General features: G+C 45.6%; 1 protein-coding gene across 1 annotated transcript in view; it reads left to right on the forward strand.

The window, feature by feature from the left end:
- Positions 1-445: 445 nt before the first annotated feature.
- The window catches only part of NUAK1 (NUAK family kinase 1), a 47,233-nt gene continuing 28,624 nt past the window's right edge, over positions 446-19,054 (forward strand). Inside the window, exon 1 of the mRNA XM_042889954.1 lies at positions 446-757. Coding sequence (XP_042745888.1) covers positions 446-757 — 312 coding nt within the window. The remainder of the gene's footprint in view (positions 758-19,054) is intronic.

Here is a 19,054-nt window from a genome sequence, read left to right on the forward strand (position 1 = left end):
TCTGTGCGTTCCAATTACATGGAAACCCTACAGGAAACCGTCGCCCGTTCGGCTACGGGGGAAAATTAAAGTGTTTTCTGGAAAAAAAAACCACACTTTCCAGACCCAGATTTGGCACGGCTTCGCCTCTCCACACAGCCCGTGGCCGCACACCCGCTCCACAGGTGCCCACGCCCCACCGCGGAGTTCCCGCGCACCCTCGGCCCCGCCAACGCAGCTTCTACCCCCAGCGCGGGGGGACACGGCTCTCTCCCCGCCTTCTCTCCGCCGAGGGGGCGGTGCGGCCGGCACGGGCGGGGCGGAGGGGCCGGCGGAGAAGGGGAGGGGATGTCGGGGCGCCGCCGCCCCGCCCCGCCGCGCCCCATGGTGCCGGCGCGGGCGCGGGGCTGAGGCAGAGGCTGCGAGGCCGGCGGGGCGATCACACCAGCGCCCGCCGCCGCCGGGCATGGAGGGCGCCGAGGCGGCCGCCCGCGGCAGCTGCAGCAGCAGCCCCGCGCAGCCCCGCTGCTCCTCCTGCGGTTCCGCGCCGGCCGGCGGCGGAGAGGCGGCGGCAGCGGCCATGGAGGAGCCGCTCGGGGAGGCTGCGTCCCCGGGGGTAGCGGCGGCGGCGGCGGCGGCGGGGCCGAGGAAGCAGCAGGGGGTGAAGCGGCATCACCACAAGCACAACCTGAAGCATCGCTACGAGCTGCAGGAGACCTTGGGCAAAGGCACCTACGGCAAAGTCAAGCGGGCCATCGAGCGGTTCTCCGGCAGAGTGGTGAGTGAGGCGGGCGGAGGGGCTGCCCCGGGGTTCCGCCGCTTGGCGTTCCTCGCAGCGCCGGTCGGGTCCGAGGGGCTCCGCGCAGCGAGGTTTTACGCAGGAGCTCCCCTTTTTGGGGGGTGGGGTGGCTGGGTGGCTGGCAGCTCATCGGTGCGTTTAGAAATGATGTTACTGGAAAAAGAGGGTGGCTTGCTGTGCTTGTTTGACTCTGACACACGGGTCTCCCGTGGATAGTTATTCTTTCCCAACTGGAAACCTGTCACGTTCCCCAGCCAGCCGACACCGCTTACAAAGCGCTGTCAGAATGGCAGGCATCGCTTCTGCAGCTCTAAACGCCGTCATTCGGTCATACTTTTGTGACCTGAACGTTGCTGACACCTAAAAAAAAACCGCAGCGCCATTGGCTTCCCCGATCCGTGTCACTGCTCGGCAGCGCCGGTGCTCGAGCCCCGAGTCCTGCCCGAACTCGGCGTGTCCCCGCCGGTACCGGAGCACAGAAGTGCGGCTGGAGAAGTGCACGCATTAGCCAGAGTTCGTGTCATTCTCGGTTTCAAAGGACCGGCGAGCGAGAAGCAGGCATTGGCTGCCCGGAGATGGTTTTTCAAAGAGGTCTTAGCCCAGCTCTTTTTGTGAAGCAGACTAATCGAGTTTTCACCAGGCTTCATCTAAAAGCAAGGCATCTCCCCAGTCACACTACAGGTTTTGTTTCATTTATTTTCCCGTTTCACTTGTCTGGGAGCTCAGCATGCACCCAGAGGCAACTGTAAAACAGCAAAAGAAATTGTAGATGCGCTGGCTTTAATAAGAGACATTTACTTTGCAACCAAATATCTTTGTGCCGACAGTGAAACTGAGGTTTCAGCCAAGCCGTGGAGTCAGATCATGTATGCTTTCAGTTTATTAGCTCATTTGGAGGCTGGCTGAAGAGAAACCAGAGATGGACATCTCTGCACATGCTCACTCCAAATGTAGGGTTTTTAAAGTTTGCTGTTTTGGCCGTCTCACAATTTCAGGCTAACAAAAGCTCCGGGGCTATATTATTTAGGCTGTACTATTTACTATTATTTTGTAAGAAGATTATTTTGGAGTTGCATACATGATGCAGTAAATAAGAGAATATATTGAAGACTTTTTAAAACTCTTGGATAATCAGCAAGAGAAAAATTGGACTGTGCTGTAACTGAGATTTGTATTTGGGAAGGACTCTCTGTGGAAAGGATGTAGCAAAGATGCACATCCGCATTAACAACACACCTGGTCCTTTTGCTGCTTGCATCTGTCGTACACTTCTGCTCTACCAGCAGCTCAGGATATGCAGTAATATGGCCTGAGCTGAATTTGTATGAATTTTTATATATATATAAATATATATAAATATAAATATATATTTCGTTGATCCCATCTTGAGATGGAGAGTGAAAATCAAAATACCTGTGTGATCTTAAGTGCAGTAAAATTGTTACACGGGCTCTAGCAGCTGGTATGTAGAAGCTAAACAAATCCTCACAGGGGTGTTAGTTTTATACTGCGGTAACATAAACCTCGGCGTGTGGCACTTCATAATTATTAACTAGTCTAGAGGCAAGTTGTGGTGCAGCGTGAGTGTTTGAACTTAACATCTGTGAGCATATGTAAAATACCCACGTTTTGTCTGTGCACAGAATAAAAGCAAGCTGCCAGGAGTCCAGTCCAAATAAACAGAAAGCTCACTTCTTGCTTTCTGAGGGTCTCCCCAACTGGCCGGTTGCTCTTAATGCAGGAATGGTTGCTCAGAGAGGCACAGTGCTTCCCTCCAGTTCCCCTCTTCCCATCTCTTTCTCACATCCTTGTCATATCTAGCATGTGCAGCAGGCCCAACAGTTGGCCTGGCTGTGGCCAAATGTCCAGCAGGGGATGCAGGAGAGAGGCGGCTCTGTTCCTGGCTCTGCTTCCCATGCAAATTGTCTGACAGCCAGCAGCCAGGTAGCCGAGTCCCAAGGTCGCTCCGGTCTGCTCTGTTTGCTTCCTATTCTGCTGCTGGTTTAGCTAATCGCCTTTTCTTTACTCAGTGGTTAGCAGGTATTTGAGTCTGTATGGTAACAGATTGCAAGGCTGGACCTTGGAAGTCACACTGCGTCCCCAGCCAGCTGTCCTCACTGGGCTCTTCTCCTGTTTGGCCTTTCTGCTTTTCCCATCCTTTAGCAATCTCTTTCACTCTGTGGCATTTCATGAAGATATCTTCCATGCTTTTAATGTGAAACACGAACATTGGATTTCTTGTCATCCATATGGCAACAATAAACAGCTCATGATTGAAGCAGAAATTGGCAAGTTTGAGTTAATGAAGTAAAAACAAGGTGTAAAGACGCTCAGCCTGAGGTGTGTACATCCTTGGTCTCTTGCCCTAGCAGGGTTTTTGTTGACTAAATGAAAGTAGTATTTGGCAGTTGCTAACAGGCTACAGGTTTATTCAGGTTGCTGTAGTTTCCTTGTCTTTCCTCTTAGCTCAGTGAAACGTGATCATAAGGTTTCCTGCCATAAAGCTCCAGGGTAGCTTGTGTGATGCATGTAGTTTGTTATTGGAAACAACTTAGGTGAATTTGTGTATGGGTTACCACAGTGACTGCAGGCCGTTAAATAACGCCCGCTGCGTGATGTATAGGCTGCCCAATTTTCCCAGCAAGATCTCCTTCATTAGTACTCTCTCAGCATACTCAGTGTAAGTTAAGATATTTTAAATTAATGCACCTGTTAGTGAGTGTAAGGATGAAGAGATGATATTGCGGGCCTGTGAAGTAACGCTCATGTTGACGTTTCTGTGGGTGTTTTCTCCACTTGTCATCTTGCACATGTTAGAGCAAAGAACTGAGCTTTTGTTTGTGTTATATAGTCAGTATGTGTTAGCCAAGAAATCTCCAGCTACACTTATGTCAGCAGTAGATAAGCTGTGTGCTGACCACCTCCAGCCCAGCCTGTGTGCAGTGCCTGGGGAAGGCCAAGGCGCTCGGTCCTCAGCGACTGGATGGTTCCTTACAGTGTGGGCAGGCATTTGTTCCTCTGGCTGGTTCTGCAGCTCTCATGCATTGCTCATTGTTCCTTACACTCTCGTGTGAAGGCTTCTCTGCCCTTCCTGCTGGGTGCCTCCTGTCCATAAGCCTGATTTTCCCCTTTGCAAGAGCCAGGAGCTTTTCTCCCTCGCTTCTCTTGGGGAGCAGCTGCAGAAGCCTCGTCTCTCCTTTCTGCTCAGTCAGGACCTCTGTTTTTCCTCCTCGCCAGCAGGTGGAGGAAGCAGTATTCTTCTCCAGCCTTCCTCCAGCACGCCAGTTATGTGGGGAATTGATGACAGGCTGCACTTGGCACGAAGAGCAGGCGTGCGGCACATACTTGTGCAGACGGTTTCCCGTTAGTTGCGTGTGCTGTTTCTTTTGCAAGGAAGTGCAGGTAGAAGGATGCTGCCAAATTGCATTGGTTTCCAAATTCAAAGCTTATAAAAACCCTAAATTTTAAATCAACAGAAATAGGTTCTGTTGCAGTGTGAGTGAACATCTTTGCTTTGAAACAGCTGTGCTCTGTGGAGATTGTGGAGAGTCACGCAGGGTTTTAAAACCCCAAAACAAGAGCAGATTACATAAAAGGAAGACCTCTGCTTTGCTGATTATATTTCTATGTATTACTGCAAAAACAAAATGTGAGCACCAACAACAGCCCTGCCATGTCAGTAATGAAGAACTTGCATGTTACACAGCCATCTGTGTGTTGGCAGTGTGGCTTTTAAGCGTTCTGAATACCAAGGTAGAAGCATGCTTATGGGTCACCAGGGCTGGTGAAAGCCAGGCAGAACGTTTGTCCCAGTTCTCTTTCCTGCTTTGTTGATACTGTGAGGACAGCGGCTGTCTGCTGCCCTCAGACAGCCCAGTCAGGACCCTGGGTCCAGTTAGCTGTCAGTGCTGCGGTTCAGTGGCTCCTCACTGACTGCCTGGACACATTCCCTTTGTTTTCTCAGCAAATCTTCCATACAAGGAGCTAAAAGGATTCGGGTGTCTTTCAAGAACTGGCGTTACCCAATTAATAAAACGCCTATGTTAACATCAAGGATTCCACAAGCAGAAAATGCAAGTATTCCCCTCTTAACTCTTATGTGCGTGAATTATCATGCTATCTTTATCATGACATGGTGTACTTCTATTTTATCCTGAGCACTCCTGCTTCATTCAGCACCTGTGTCACTACCTCATGCTGATTTTTATCTTGATCCTTCAGTGCTCATCCTCTGCAGAATCATGTCCAGATCTGAGGCAGAACTGTTTATTTATTCTTTTTTTTTTTTTTTTTTCTGAGATTCTTTGTTGTTCTTATGAAGATATCTTACTTTATTGCAGATACTGGTGGAAGTATCTACACAACACTGCTGTGATGTGAAGTGCTCGTACAGTACTTTGCACAGCAGGATCCTGATTCATGTATGTGGCTTCTACAGCTATGATAATACACTTGGATAATGGTATCAATGGCTTGTATCTCATGATACAAGAAAAAGAGAAAGAAAAACTTACAGATTAAAGCCAAAACCATCAGAAGTATCAGCTAGCCTTGAGTGTACAGCCTAACACCTGATTTTTTCCAGCTATACGGAGTATGTGACATCGGGGCCCTACAGATGACAGCCTCCTCCTGCAGAGCTGAATTGCGCCTTCCTTCTGGGCTGCCCAAACTTTTGTCCCAGTGTGACATTTGGTGTCAGCCTTCAATCCCGACCCTTTTGCACTCGCTTGCTGCTGCTTCTCGCTTTGTTCTGCATGCCAGCATCATGACCCGTGCTGAGAGTGCAGCCGTGCTCACTGCTTTGGAGCTGGGAGCTGCCAGCAGGATGTGTGCAGCCTGCTGCAGGCACTGTTCCAGCCGCTCTGCGCTCACTGCAAGGCAGGCTCCTTGCAAAACCTGGTGCCAGAACTCCATGGTTTTCTTCTTTCTTGAAGGTGTGCAAAACGTGTGCTGCTTGGGACTCAGAATGTGACCAAATCTGGACGTGGTTTCATGGTGCTGAAGGCATGCTAGTGAAACCCGGGTAAACATACAAACAACAAACAAAAAATAATAAGAAATTGTACCAAAGCATGGAAATTCTAGATCTGGAATGAATGCAAGTTGAAAAGAGTATATACGCAGTAAAAAGGCTTGCAAACGGTTTTGTTGTTAATTTACTTGTTCCACTCTTAGTTATTATCTGTGTTCTGAGAATGATTAAAAAGGAAAAACAAAACCCCCAAACCCACCAAATTTAATCTAATGTGATTTACTGTGGATGCTTGTGTGCTTCTCACAATAGGAACTACCACCTAGTTGTATTAAGTGACTGCAGTCTTTACATAAACACTTGTGTAACTGAGATGTCAAAGACAACTTGAACTTGAAGGGCTGCAAAGGGAAGCAACTGATCACAGCATGCAGGCTGTGGAAGGCACCTCCAGCCCTTGCTACAGAAGCAGTTTTGTTCAGAGGAGTTCAGTGAGAAGTCTGACCAGCCAGTAAGGTCAACGTTACTTTGTCGAATCTGTTACTAAATTAAAGAACATCACGTTCTTTGGGCATCCAGTAACATTCTTTGGAAGATTTTGGGCTGCCTTACAGGTGAATGAGTTACCAAGTTAAAAGAAACTGTTGCTACTTCTTTTTTTTTTCCTTCTGGCTAGGTTGCACCACTTTGCTCAGGTCAATTAGCTTTCCTGTGCCATTATATCGCACTGGGGAGGGATACTACTCAAGTTGACTACTGGGGCACATTTTGGCCTATTTTAATCCCACTAACCAAATTCTGTTGTGAAATTCGCAACAGAATTTGAGTCCATGTTTATAATGCAGACTTCAGCTCAAAACACTGTAAAATGCTTAAGCATTAGTGCAGATGATTTCAAAGCACCATATGCTGCAGAATGGAAATGGCTTGAACAAAGTCTTTCATTAGATATGGATAAAATATACTGTGTCTTTTGGTGGCATGTGTTTTAAAAATTACTATTATTTTTTAAGAACCACAATGTGGATTTGCCATGTGGAGGCAATTATTGTATATATTGTAGTTTGGGGTCATACATGTTGAATAAAACCGTGTGGAATGTGGAGTTCTTGCGAGCAATTGTTTATTCTTTGCAGTACTGTAATCGTAGTTAGTCTGTGTTTTGTCTGGTAAATAAATAACTAGAGAGAAATTCTTTTGCTGGCCAGAGGAATCAGGAGGGTGAATGTGGTGGCCACATCAATGCCAAGGAAGAGGACTGTTGTAGGTATATCAGTCTTAAGCACAGAGAGATCAGTGTGTGTAAAGCCATACTGATTGCAGTGCAGAGTATATGTGACACAGTTCCATCATGCATATGCCAGGGATTGGCTGTAACTGTGGCTTTGGTGAAGGCATGTTCCTGGCTTAGGTGTCAGGTGTACCATGCTTGGGAACCTCTCTGCCTGCATGAACCTGCATGCTGATGCCAAGCCTTCTCCTTTCTTCAGAGCTGTGTTCCATGCAATGGGACACTGCTGTTCTCTTTACTGTTGTCTTCTATGCTCTACCAATGCAAAGTGAGATCAAAAACGTCTTCTGCTTTGGTACTAGTCAGTATCACTGAAGAAGTGCCTTGGGGCTTGAGGTAGAATGGATTCCCAACGTGTGCAGGGGTTGAGGGTGCTGCTCTAACATGCAGTTTCCATACTATCATTAAGATTGGAAAAGACGTCTAAGATCATCTGGTCCAACCACCAGCCCATCCCCACCATGCCCACTGACCATGTCCTTCAGCGCCACATCCACAGGGTTCTGGAACACCTCCCTGTGCAGCCTGTTCCAATGTATCCATGCTCTTTCTGAGAGTAAATTTTTACTAACATCCAATCCGAACCTCACCTTTGGTTTGCGTGCTATTGTGATGTGTGTTAGTGTGGGGATCTCCAGCCTGCACAGTATTGGTCTTCTCTCTTGCTTGCCTTCTGCCTGAGGATTTGTTCCTAAATTGCCCAGGAGTATTTTATAGAAAATACTCCTGTTATTGGCTGTGGTGGGTCAATGTAGTTGGCATAGCTGGTATGTCAGAGGAAACCTCTCGGATGAAAAGGTCTCTTGCTAAATATGCAAATGATATTTGTCAGTGTTTCCTTCAAATATCTTCCAACAGATGTGGGTACCATGTGTGTTCGCTTAATAAACTAAACTCGAAATAATTTCCACTTTACTAGCTATATGGGGAAAAGTAGGGGGTGGGGAGCAAACTACAAAGCAAGGTAAAACTGCATATGTGTGCTGTTATATTTGATGACCAATTCATTAAAGCCATAAGTGTATCCAGGCTTTCAATAGTGTTCTCCTGCTGTTGCTTCCTGTACTCCCTGGCTACAAAATCAGTCTCTATGGCTCTCATTTGTCTTACCCACATGAAAGACTTTGAGCATCTGCAAGTTATGATTTGAGAAGTATCTGCTTTTAAACAGAATGTATTTATCACCATGTCTTCACAGGCAATGTGGTACATTGTATAAATTAGAGGATCCTAGACCTCTGAACACTAGGGGGCTGGGTGAGATATTCCATGAGCCGGCGGTGTCTGGCCATCCTGATCAAACATCCTGGACCCACACCAAAAATGCCAGATGTTCCATAGATGTGGGGGCCCTCCTGTAACCTTTGCTGTGTGCTGCAGTGGGGGATGCATGGAGGGGATGAGATCGTAGCCATCCATTGCTCTGACACTGTTTTAATGTTCTTGTAGTTTTTCTATTTTGAACCGAACACCATCAACCAACCCTGTCAAAGGAATACATAGGATTAATACTTTCAGAGTCTTAGTTCTCCCGGGGCAGGTGGGATTTGCTACTAGTTTTGGTGGTTTACAAGACATCAGCCCTTAAAACTGTCACTGGTCCACGGCTGGAGGCAAGCTCTGGATCTTGCTCAAGTGTGATTTTTGTCAGGCTCTGTTCTTGCAGACAGCGGAATATAATAAAATATTTTAATGGGTGTTTCCTTTCATTTTATTTAGAAAAAAAAAACAAATTAAAAAATGAATGAAAGAAAAGCCAGCAGCACAGCAGTTATGGGAAGGGTGGTTGGCATGGCTGGTGCATTCAGTTCTGGCCATCTGTAGGTGCATGCGGATTTGCTTAAATTAATTCAATGCTACAGAACCCACTCCAGCAGCTCTTAGCAGCGCAGCCAGAACCTTCACTCAGAAGACAGCACAGGCTGCTCTGGTTATCATACAATCCCCATAACTGTGTCTTGGTGTGCCTCCTCAACCTTCCCATCTCCCTCGCTCCATCCCCAGCTCACGTCAGCCACACCAGTAACACAGCCCTCTCCTTGTCCTCTTCTTCGCCCTGCTCTCACCATCCTCACCTTCATCCCAGCTGCTCTCTCCATCCCTCTGCACGCTCTGTCCACTCTGTCCCCATTGCCTGTGGTAAGCCTGAGATACTCTACTAAACCCAGAACCCCTAGGCTGCCCTGGCCCTGCTGCTGGCATATGGGACGACTTAAGCAGAAATGCTGGAGGAGCCAAATGTCTTTTTTCTGAGGTCTGGCTGCTTGAGGGGCTTGCAATTATGCTAATGTCTCACTGTGTCAGAGAGCTGAGTCAGCGTGTTTGGGTTTCAGCACTACTGCCTTGGAATAAAGACAGTAGTTAAGGGATATTAGACTTAAAAAAAATTAAATAAAAATTCGTTGTTCTTGTGAAAAGATACCGCTGCAGACTTGGAGACTAAATTTAGCTGCTCATGAAAAGATCAGAAAGATTTGGGCCCTGCTGTAGATGGAAATCACAGAGCCTCCATAACTCATTTCCTGTACACCAAAAGACATTTCATCTCTGTTACAATTTGTTAGACCCCTGAATGATGCCTCCCTTTATTTGAGAGGAAGGCATTATTTAAAAAGTGAATACTGCTCGTGGTATTGATCACAAGAGGCTGGATAAAAATACCTCTTTGAACCTCCTGGTACTAAACAAATTTTCCTTTTTTTTAAGAGATGAACGTTTGGCAGAGGAAACAGCATTTTGTTGTCATGAGTACAAAAAGCAATTCAATCTTTTGCACAGGTTTAGCAGGAAAATATGGCGTGTCATTTGTTGCAAATCAGCTCATGAGCTTGGATTGCCATATCCTTGCTAATTTTTGCCACTGTGCACTGCACGGACCCAACCTGGACAATGCTGATAGGGTGTTTAGCTGAGGCTGGGGCAAAGGAGCCTACTTAGGTGGTTCAGCACAGCAAAAACAAGTGTTTGGTGAAAGAGTGTGGGAGGGTGCAGCCTTTTAGGTGTTGAGCCCTCCGACACGGCACAGCCTGGAGTATGGGAGAGCTGCACAAAAGCGCCTGCAGAAATGCCTGCTGGAAGGCAATGCTGCTGAGCAAACAAGTACTTAGCATTCATTAATAAGCAGGATACTTGGGCTGATGTCTGTAGTTGACACTTGACTTGTGATACTTACAGTTGGTTAGATTTTTGGAGGAGCTTAGCTGGACTTTTTAGCATTTTTTGTAATTCTCTTGGCTCTGATACTGATAAATTTGGCTTGGGCTTAGCTGACCTACATACAGTTGAGAGGCATCCATATTGCCCTCTCATTTTCAGCCAGAGCTCTCTACATGAGTCATGCAGTGTCCTTTATGCTGAGTTTTCCTTTGATACGGTTGACCTTTCTCTCATCTCTGTTTGTTGCAGGGCTTTTGCCTGTCACTCATCACCCTGCTGTCAAAGCACCTCACAAACTGCTGTAGCCTCACAGTTATTCTGTTTAGTATATAGAGTCACTCTCTTTTTTTTCCAGAAAGGAAATGGGTCAGTATTTGCCTTTCACTGTTGTACCAGCTTATGGGACCAGGTGGAAGAGTTGGTGAGCCAGCCTAGCAATGCACTGTTGGTGCAGTTCGGCCAACCACAGGCAGTTTACTTTCCTCTGGCATTGAAATGGGGTGATATGAGGAAGTATAGCCTGATGCTTTGAGCACTGAAGGCATGGAGCGGTCTCCTTAAGGTTACCCAGCAGGTCTCTGGCAGACCCATGGAGAGAAACAAAGTACACCACAGCTTCAGTGTTGGCTGGGCCTGGCTTTTACTTCTGTACCTGCCTCATTTGGGTGGGCAGTTTGTAAATGAAGGCCCTTCTCATGGCTGCAGTAGTGCTGCAGGAGGATGGTGCCATTTTCCAAAGCCTGCCGGTCATTGGATCTTAGTGATGTTTGGTCACTGCTAGGTGCTGCAGTAAGTCCTTTAGGCCTGGGAGGATCAGAGCCTGTGACTGCAGTGTTTACATCTAGGCCAGGGACCAGTCCTCTTTTTCGCCAACACTCTTTCTGCATATAGGCTGCAAGTTTTCAGCCCAGTGAAGCGACTGTATTCTCCCAGTTCATCTAGTTTGGCATCTCCTTGGGAAAATGCAGTCTAATGGGACCCATGAAACTGCACTGTGGGTTGCGTATTGCTTGTGAGGAATTCATTGGGGAAAGGAATTTCATTCTGTACTTGAGCCTTCTTCCAGCCTTTCTCAGATGTAGAGAAAACTCTGCAGTGGTGAATGTAACTGGTTATCATTATTGGATATCGTTACTCACTCACTTTGAGCATAAAACAAAAAAATCACATCCCCTGTGATGTCCGTGGGTGTAGCTCTGCTCTCAGTTACATTAACACTGTTGTAAATCGAGGAGTAGAATTTGGCCCTTTGTTTCAATTGAAATATTTGTTTAACACAGGCGAGGGCTAAACAATACACTTGAAAGCAATTTGTGTTATTGTCTGTAGAGCAGAGCTTGTATTTTATGAACTGGCTGATCATAAAGACAGCAATAAATCATGTAAAGCATTCTCATTTACTTTTTCTTTCTTTTTTCTTTTTGCAGATGGGGCTTGTAGAGTAGTGTTGCAGTCAAATGTCTGCTCCAGGATATTTGAGTTGAACTGTGTGAGTCCATTAAACAAATGTAATGGCTTTTTGGAAAGAAGTGCTGCGTGTTTGAAACCAAATGTTTTACATAGAGAACATCTGGGAAGTGCTGGGTGTTTGTATGTAGAGCGCATCAGACAGCAGCCTTGGTGAGCTCAGCTGGGAGGCTGCCTGGGACGTAGTTGTAGGATATGACAGTTCAGTTGTTGCGGGGAATAATTCCTATGAAGTATTGCCATAAACCGAATGTTTGGCACAAATAGCTCTATCTTTGTTTTACTGTACACCCAAGTTATTCTTCTTATCTCCCCAGCAAAACTCTACATGATGTTTAAACAGCACAGTAAATGTTGGCACCTCTGAGCAAGCTGGAGCAAGCAGTTAGTGTGAAAGGGGAGCTCAGCTCGCTCTGCTTGCAGTGAAGCGCTATCGATCCCTGCCACAGATGGTGCAGTGCAAGTGAGTGATGAATGCAGCCTGTGCAAATGGTGCAGAGGGCTGAGTGGGAAATGATCGATGTCACGGTGCTGTTGCATGTCGTTGCTTTGAGGAATGGGGAAATGCAAAACCAGTAAATCCATGTGATTAGCCTGATGTTGGGGTTTGGTGGGGCTACTGGAAGAACTTGAACCAGATTAAATTAATAAGCCTGCTTTTATTTTGCAACATCAGAAGTGCTATATTTCCAGGAAATGTAGGAAATGTAGAGAAAAGTTTTATTTGGTAGTCTGTTCTTATTACTATTTCTGCAGTTCAGCTGAGGAATGCGTGGCTCAAATGAGATGAAAACTGTGATTTCCAAAGTAGCAACGCAGCTTCCCCTTTCAGGATTGTTTAAGCAAAAACTTAAACAAAGTGGGTTAGGCAGACTCTTGTTCCAGTCCCTTGTGGACAACAATTCGCATTGCGCAGCACTGCTTTAATAGTTTTGCTTGGTATGACATGATTTGTGGGATTTGCTAAGATGAGATTCTGGACCGAGCAGCATGAGAGGGAATTACTGCTCACTCGGAGGAAGGTGGTACATCCAAGTCTGTGTGAAGGTCGCTGGCAGGGTGAAGAGGAAGCCTGGGCTGCTGCTTCTGCACTACCTAACAACTTCACTTTTGGCACTGGGACTCAAGAAATCTGAGTGCTGACTCTCCTTCATTCAACCGACCCTGGCCAAAGTGCAGGCTAAGGAAGGTGTCTGTGTGTGTTGAAGAAGGGGGCAACAGTCCTGGAGATCACGCAGTCCAGGGGAGCTCTCTGCCAAAAGCTTTCCATCTCTTTCTTTAAAAAGAAGCACATAACAGTTCGCCGTTTCTCCCCTCCAAGTTGACTTTCCCCAGAACCTCTTACAACGACTGCCTGTAGTTTTGCACTTCTCTTGTAGCAAACTAGAACTGTGCTTTTTAGGCTGTAAAATTGCATGGTAGCCAGCCACTGCACTGTAGGAAAGTGTAATTCATTCCTCCCCATCATGTCCGTTCCAAGCTTGACTTGCTGTGGGGAGCAGGAGTGTTCCTGTTTCTGTGTTATTCTCTCCACTGAGCCATTAGGGTGGCCCTGGTAATTTACTTTTGATAAATAAAAGGGAACAACAGGAGGTTCCTCTACCTTCAGAGGTATAAATATTTCTTAGAAATCAGAGACGGATGGAGAATAAAGTCCTTTCCTCCCCCTGTAGCAATTCCACCACTCTCTGTCATAAATTCTAGGAGGGTCCCTTCCAGAAAAGGACCATTAAATAGGTAACATCCAGCCTAGCCAATGCAGTACTGAAGCAATGCTTTTACAAAAATAAATTTAATACTGCAACGTGATCTGCAAGTCTTGGAACAAAATAACCTGGGTGAGGCTTGATATACACAGTTGCCAATCTTTTTGTTTTCCAAGAGTATTTTTCCAGATAGGATGTGGGTCTATGGCTCCCACCAGGAAGTGCTGTTTATATTTTAGTCAATCTTTGATTTAGAAAATTGTCGTATGTATAGGTGCTTCTGAGTGGATAGTCATTAGGAAAAATGAGACATTAGGACAGTGGCATTAGGAACAACTTCTTTTCAGAAAGAGTGGTGCTGCAGTGGCACAGTGTCACCATTCAGCGTCCCTGGAGGTGTTCCAGAACCTTGTGGATATGGCACTGAGGGACATGGTCAATGGGCATGGGCTGGCAGTTGGATTAGGTGATCTTAGTGGTTTCTTCCAACCTTAATGATTCTGTGATTCTATGATTAACCCTTCTGACTATTTACAAGCCACCATGTTCTGCAATACAGCCTGAGTGGCCCACCATCCACACTCGTCCTGCTCATTAATATTAATCCAAAGCCTAAACTCTAAACTCTTGTAATGCCTCCTCATGCTTTAAAATTCTGCTGAGTTAATTAGGAGTTTGAAGTGGTCAAGCAATACGGTATTGGGTTTTCCTTAGCACTGTGGGGTCTGAAAGACATTTACTGAAGAAGGAACCTTCTCAGGTTTTTCAGGTTCTGTTCTATCTCTCGTGGTGCAGTAAGTTTCTCCTTTCAATGAACTTGTAGCCTTTGTTGAAGGACTGCAGAACTGGGAGAGTGGAATTAAAGGGTTTGCACAAAGCCAGGTGACAGCATTTGTGATGGAGGGGACACTGTAAAGATGTGCAAAGCTCTTAGCGGTTCTGAACCCACAGGCTCCGCAGGGAAAGAGAGAATAGGCTGAGTTACATTTGTTTACCCACAGCTTCCTTCAGCAGAGCTTTCCAGTGAATGAAAATGCACTGTCAGGTGGCTTCTTGGAAAAAAACCCGACGCAAGAAAGTGTTTAGACGATGTCCACCCCCCTCCATTCTTTAATGTGAATTACAGCCTTCCACTGATATAGCACCTTTCACCTAAACATATGCAGAATCACTTTGGAGACTCTGGTAGCTGCTCAGGTTACCATTATTTAGCAATTATTTAGCAGAACATCACAATACTTAGCAGCAGTTTCTTAAAGGGTGCGAATATCCCCATTTCCAACTTAAATTACTGGGAGGAATTGTAGGAGACTATCATTTGCAATCTGGAACTAGATCCAGGCACTGGGGCTTTATAATGAAGTAGCCAGGATCTTGGTTTTACATTTCATCCCCAAATCAGTGCCTTGAACAGCGTGCACTCCTGCAGTGGAGGATTACTTCAGTGTGGTTCACTGCTTATTCACAATGAAAAAAACAACACTGTATTAAAGTCCCTCTCTGCTGCCCCAGGTTAGCATTTTGCATTACATCAGCAGCTTTGGTAGCTGTGAGATCAAACCTCAAAATGAATGTGAGATCTATCTTCCAGTTTTTGGAGAGGGAATCTGTAATATCCATGTAACACTGAGAGCAGTAAACTTGGGGCTTGTGAGTTCTTTCACTCCTCTTTAACCTGACTTGCCAGTGATTTAATTAGTGCTAAACAGTCTGCACACAGACTTGCAGAAGTTAAAAGACCGACACATGATTCACTTCCAATGACTTTTCCTGTTTTACACATGTGCTGGATGAAGCTGTGCTGTATTTGGAAGTTGGTCAGTAATGATTGCACAATTCTAACCTTATTTAAACTATGATATAAACAGACATGATAGAAACGGATGCTACCAGGTTTTTTCCTACTTATAAGTGGTCAGCTTTTCTTTTTTTTCAAACAAAATCATAACCTGGAAGAAAAGCAGTCAGACTTTGTGTAATCCCAATTCAGTATAGCATTTGGCTTTTGTAAATGTGGGAGCCAAAAATAAACATCTGCTTGGCAACTCCAACAGAAGTTAACTATAAATGCAATTTTCATCTCTTCAGTGAATGTGGCATTCAGTGCTGGTTGATATCTATTAAGGAATGATCCATAGCTGAGGTTTTAAAGCATTTTTTTTCCTTTTAATTACTGCTATGAACCTCCACTGCCTAAGGGAAATCCCTTACCCCATTTACTTTCCAGATATAATTCCTCATGTGCCAAAACATGAACTTTCCTTGGAAGCCTGAAGGCAGCTGGATGGGGTATTTGTACGTTCTTAGACTTTGGAAAAGAGATGGTCTTCCATTGGTCTGGTCATGACAACTGTAGAACTTAAACTTGGCCATATTTTCCCCCACTTTTCCTCAGTCCTTCAGAATTAGATCAGAAGTCTGCTTTGTGCAGGGCAGGTTTTATGCAAGCATTTCAAAGTATTGAATATTGAATCTTTGGATATTCAGAAGGATCTTGTCAAGAAAGATTAAGCATGATGACTCTTCTCTCCAGGCAGCTGAACTCTGCATGTGGCGGAGACTTCCAACTTGCCAGTATTGGGCTCCGGTCCTGGCAGTCCCAGCTGCAAACATCTCCTATAACCTCGTCTTGTCCAACCTCCACTTTTCATCAATTCCTTTGTAACCTCTGCTGCTACTAGCACAGGCAGGACATCATTAATGCAGTATGAAATCTTTTATTTTGGGAAGGGAAAGATTTTTCAATACGTTTCTAACTTGCCTCAGTAGCCTGCCCATTTCTGAAATCTGCAGCCCTCCCTTCTCTTTGTTTTGAAAATTAATTGCTTCAAAGTGGAAAATCAATAACCACATTGTTAACCTTTGTTTTTAAACGCTATTGGAAATGATGAATGGTTTTCTTTTCACTCCTGATGGAGTATCAGTCCTGAAATGTTTCACACAGCTATAAGATCCAAGGCAGCAAGGACAGCCAAGGCCAGGCTTCTCAGCATTCAGTGAAAAATTTTTCAGAGAATTCATGGTGTAAATATGTCAGTCTTCATATACGGAGCCAAGGGCAGCAGGTACAAGGCAGGGAAGGGTTATGAATTTTGCAGTAGGGCAGTAGCTGCTCAGGAAATGTGCACACCAATCCTGTTAACAGGCACTATGCTGGGGTGAGAAAAGAAGTGGAGGAAGGGCGTTGCACATGTTCCTTCTGGCATCCACCTTCTCTATGTACAGCACAAATGTGCTAACCTGGTGCTTTCTCCTGTTCATTAAAACTTGGTTCCGTGGGCATTTTTCTGTGTGAATGATGGGGGAACTAGGAAGAGATATAACCTTTTTCCTAGTATTTGTGATTAGTTAGTTCCTCTTCACTTGCTGAATCTCCGTTTATATATAGTAAGAGCAAATATGTCCAGCAGAACTGGGAAAGAAAAATGAAAATAATGGTGAAATTACCCTGGTTCTCATGAAAGGCACTTTACAAATAACAACAGCATTTTGTCTTTGTTAACATCTATATAATGGCAGGAGAAAACATGCTGCAGAACAGAGCAATGGACAGAGGCCTTGAGAGTTGGATCACCAGTGTCCCGTTGGGTGCAGGTGCACTGTCTCCCTCTTTGAGCAGCTTCCTCAGTTATTGTCTAGTTGGCCAACCTACCAAGCAGTAGGGTTGAGCTATTAGTTAGGGTTTGGTTGTATGCTTGTCTCCCAGGCAGTATCACCACAGAGATGATCTGGCTTTTAGGATCTGAAAATTGTCAATCCCCAAAACAATGGCACTGTATCAACCTTACTCTTTTTCTCCAAAGAAAACTCTCAGAGGTGGTAAAACAAAACACACGATGCCAGCTGCTGATTTTGCTTCAGCTCCCAGTGGCCTTCTGTCCGTCTTCTCAGTTAGTGCATGAAGTGTTCTGATGGCAGTGCAGAAGCACATCCTACATGATGCTCTTCACTCCTGTGTTGGGTCTGGCATTGGATTCTCAAGATATCTCTTTTCTTGCGTATCAGGGAACACAGCAAATAAATACTTGTGGGCAAGGCAGCTTACAAGAAGTAGTCTGCACAAGGATGCCTTTGCAGAACCTGTTGAGTACTTGGCTTCCCTGCAGAGATACTCACTCCTGGCTTCTTCTCACCTGGAAGATCTGGCGGCCAGACAGTTACCCAGCCCATCCCATGCCTTTCCTTTCTCTTCCTTGCGCAAGTCCTGGAAATGCCATTTCAATGCGGCTGCGTTATCAGCATTCCCCTCCTTATCATTGGATTTCAGAGCCTTGGGGGCCACCCTATTTCATAGCTTTGTTTCTCTTCCTCTTGTGTTGGTGATGTCTGGGCCAAGAGCCATAGGCATTTTCAGATTCCCCTGGAAAAAGAGCCGTAGGCATTTCCAGACTCCCCTGGAAAAACATTGCACGGTGCCAGACTTATTCTTTCTTGCTAAGCGCCGTGGGGCTGGAGAAAGAACAATGTGCCTTTTCTCTCTCCACCCCCAGACATCCTCTGCTCTGCCTCTCTCTTCCCCGTCTCGATTCACCTATTCTTTACTTCCCCACCCTTGCTGGCACTCACCACGTTGCACTTCCCACCTAAGAGTCTCAAGGAAAGGAAGTGGAGCTGTGAAACAGGCTGGACTCACCCATTTCCCATTGCTAGCTGGGGCTGGCCTCACTTCGCAGCTTTGGGAAGATAGAGGTTTGTGGCTGCATAACCCTCCCTTCCCACTGCACCCAGAGAAAATTGTTTTTAATACTGTTTGCTAAGCTGCATTTCTGACATATCTCCCCATGACAACAAGCCATTTTCCCTTCCTCAGGAGACTGCTCTTTCTTTCCTGATGTCATTTTCCCAACTCTCTGCAAGGCTATTGCAATAGCCCATCGGAATTTGGTCCGGAGCACGGGTGGTATGCACAGAGGCTGGACCCAGCTTACAATTCACAGCCTCCCCGGTGGAGAAAAGCAGTTTGTTCATATCTTGCCACAGCCCTAAAAATAGCTGTGGTAGATAATGAGAGTGGAGGATAGTTTTCAATGGGACTGAATGTACTGCATGCAGAGGTTGCTGGGGAAGGCTCAGCCGCTCGTGTCATTCATGTGCTCAGCCTGGGTTTCAGCAGCAGCAGCAGCAACTTGAATCTGGGACTTTATGCAGTGTGGCTAATGCACCTTTGTTTGTGTTTGTGCATCTTAGCTGGAAATGAGGCAAACATGAGTGAACCAACCTCCTGAAATCAAGAGAAATATTCAATGTTCTGATAAAAACATACCTTTGTTGCTCACCCTATGAGGCAGCAGTGACTCAGCAGGTATGGAGATGTGATATGGAAATGGGCACCTACTGCCTGCTCTGTCCTTTACCAGATGTTCAAGCTTTGAGATATTTTGCTGTACACAATGGTCTGAATCTGTAAAAGAAAATTCCACCTGTTGTGTTCTGCTCAGCAGCTGAGAAGCAAATAGAGGAAGAGACATTTCTCTTACTGATAGGACTAAATGTACAGAAACTTTTGCAACCATCATATTTTTGAAGTATTTATGGCTCAGTTCAAGTTATTCATACCAAACAAAAGCAAAGAAGCATGAAGCATATTGGAAAATACTTCATAATCTCTCTGCACTGTTCAGAGAGTGAGTATAAATCCTCTTTCCAGCAAACGGAGACAGGCAATTTATTACAGCCTTGAA

Source organism: Lagopus leucura, unplaced genomic scaffold (genome assembly GCF_019238085.1).
Source record: "Lagopus leucura isolate 7727_CA_CO unplaced genomic scaffold, USGS_WTPT01 Super-Scaffold_100159, whole genome shotgun sequence".
Lineage (NCBI taxonomy): Eukaryota > Metazoa > Chordata > Aves > Galliformes > Phasianidae > Lagopus > Lagopus leucura.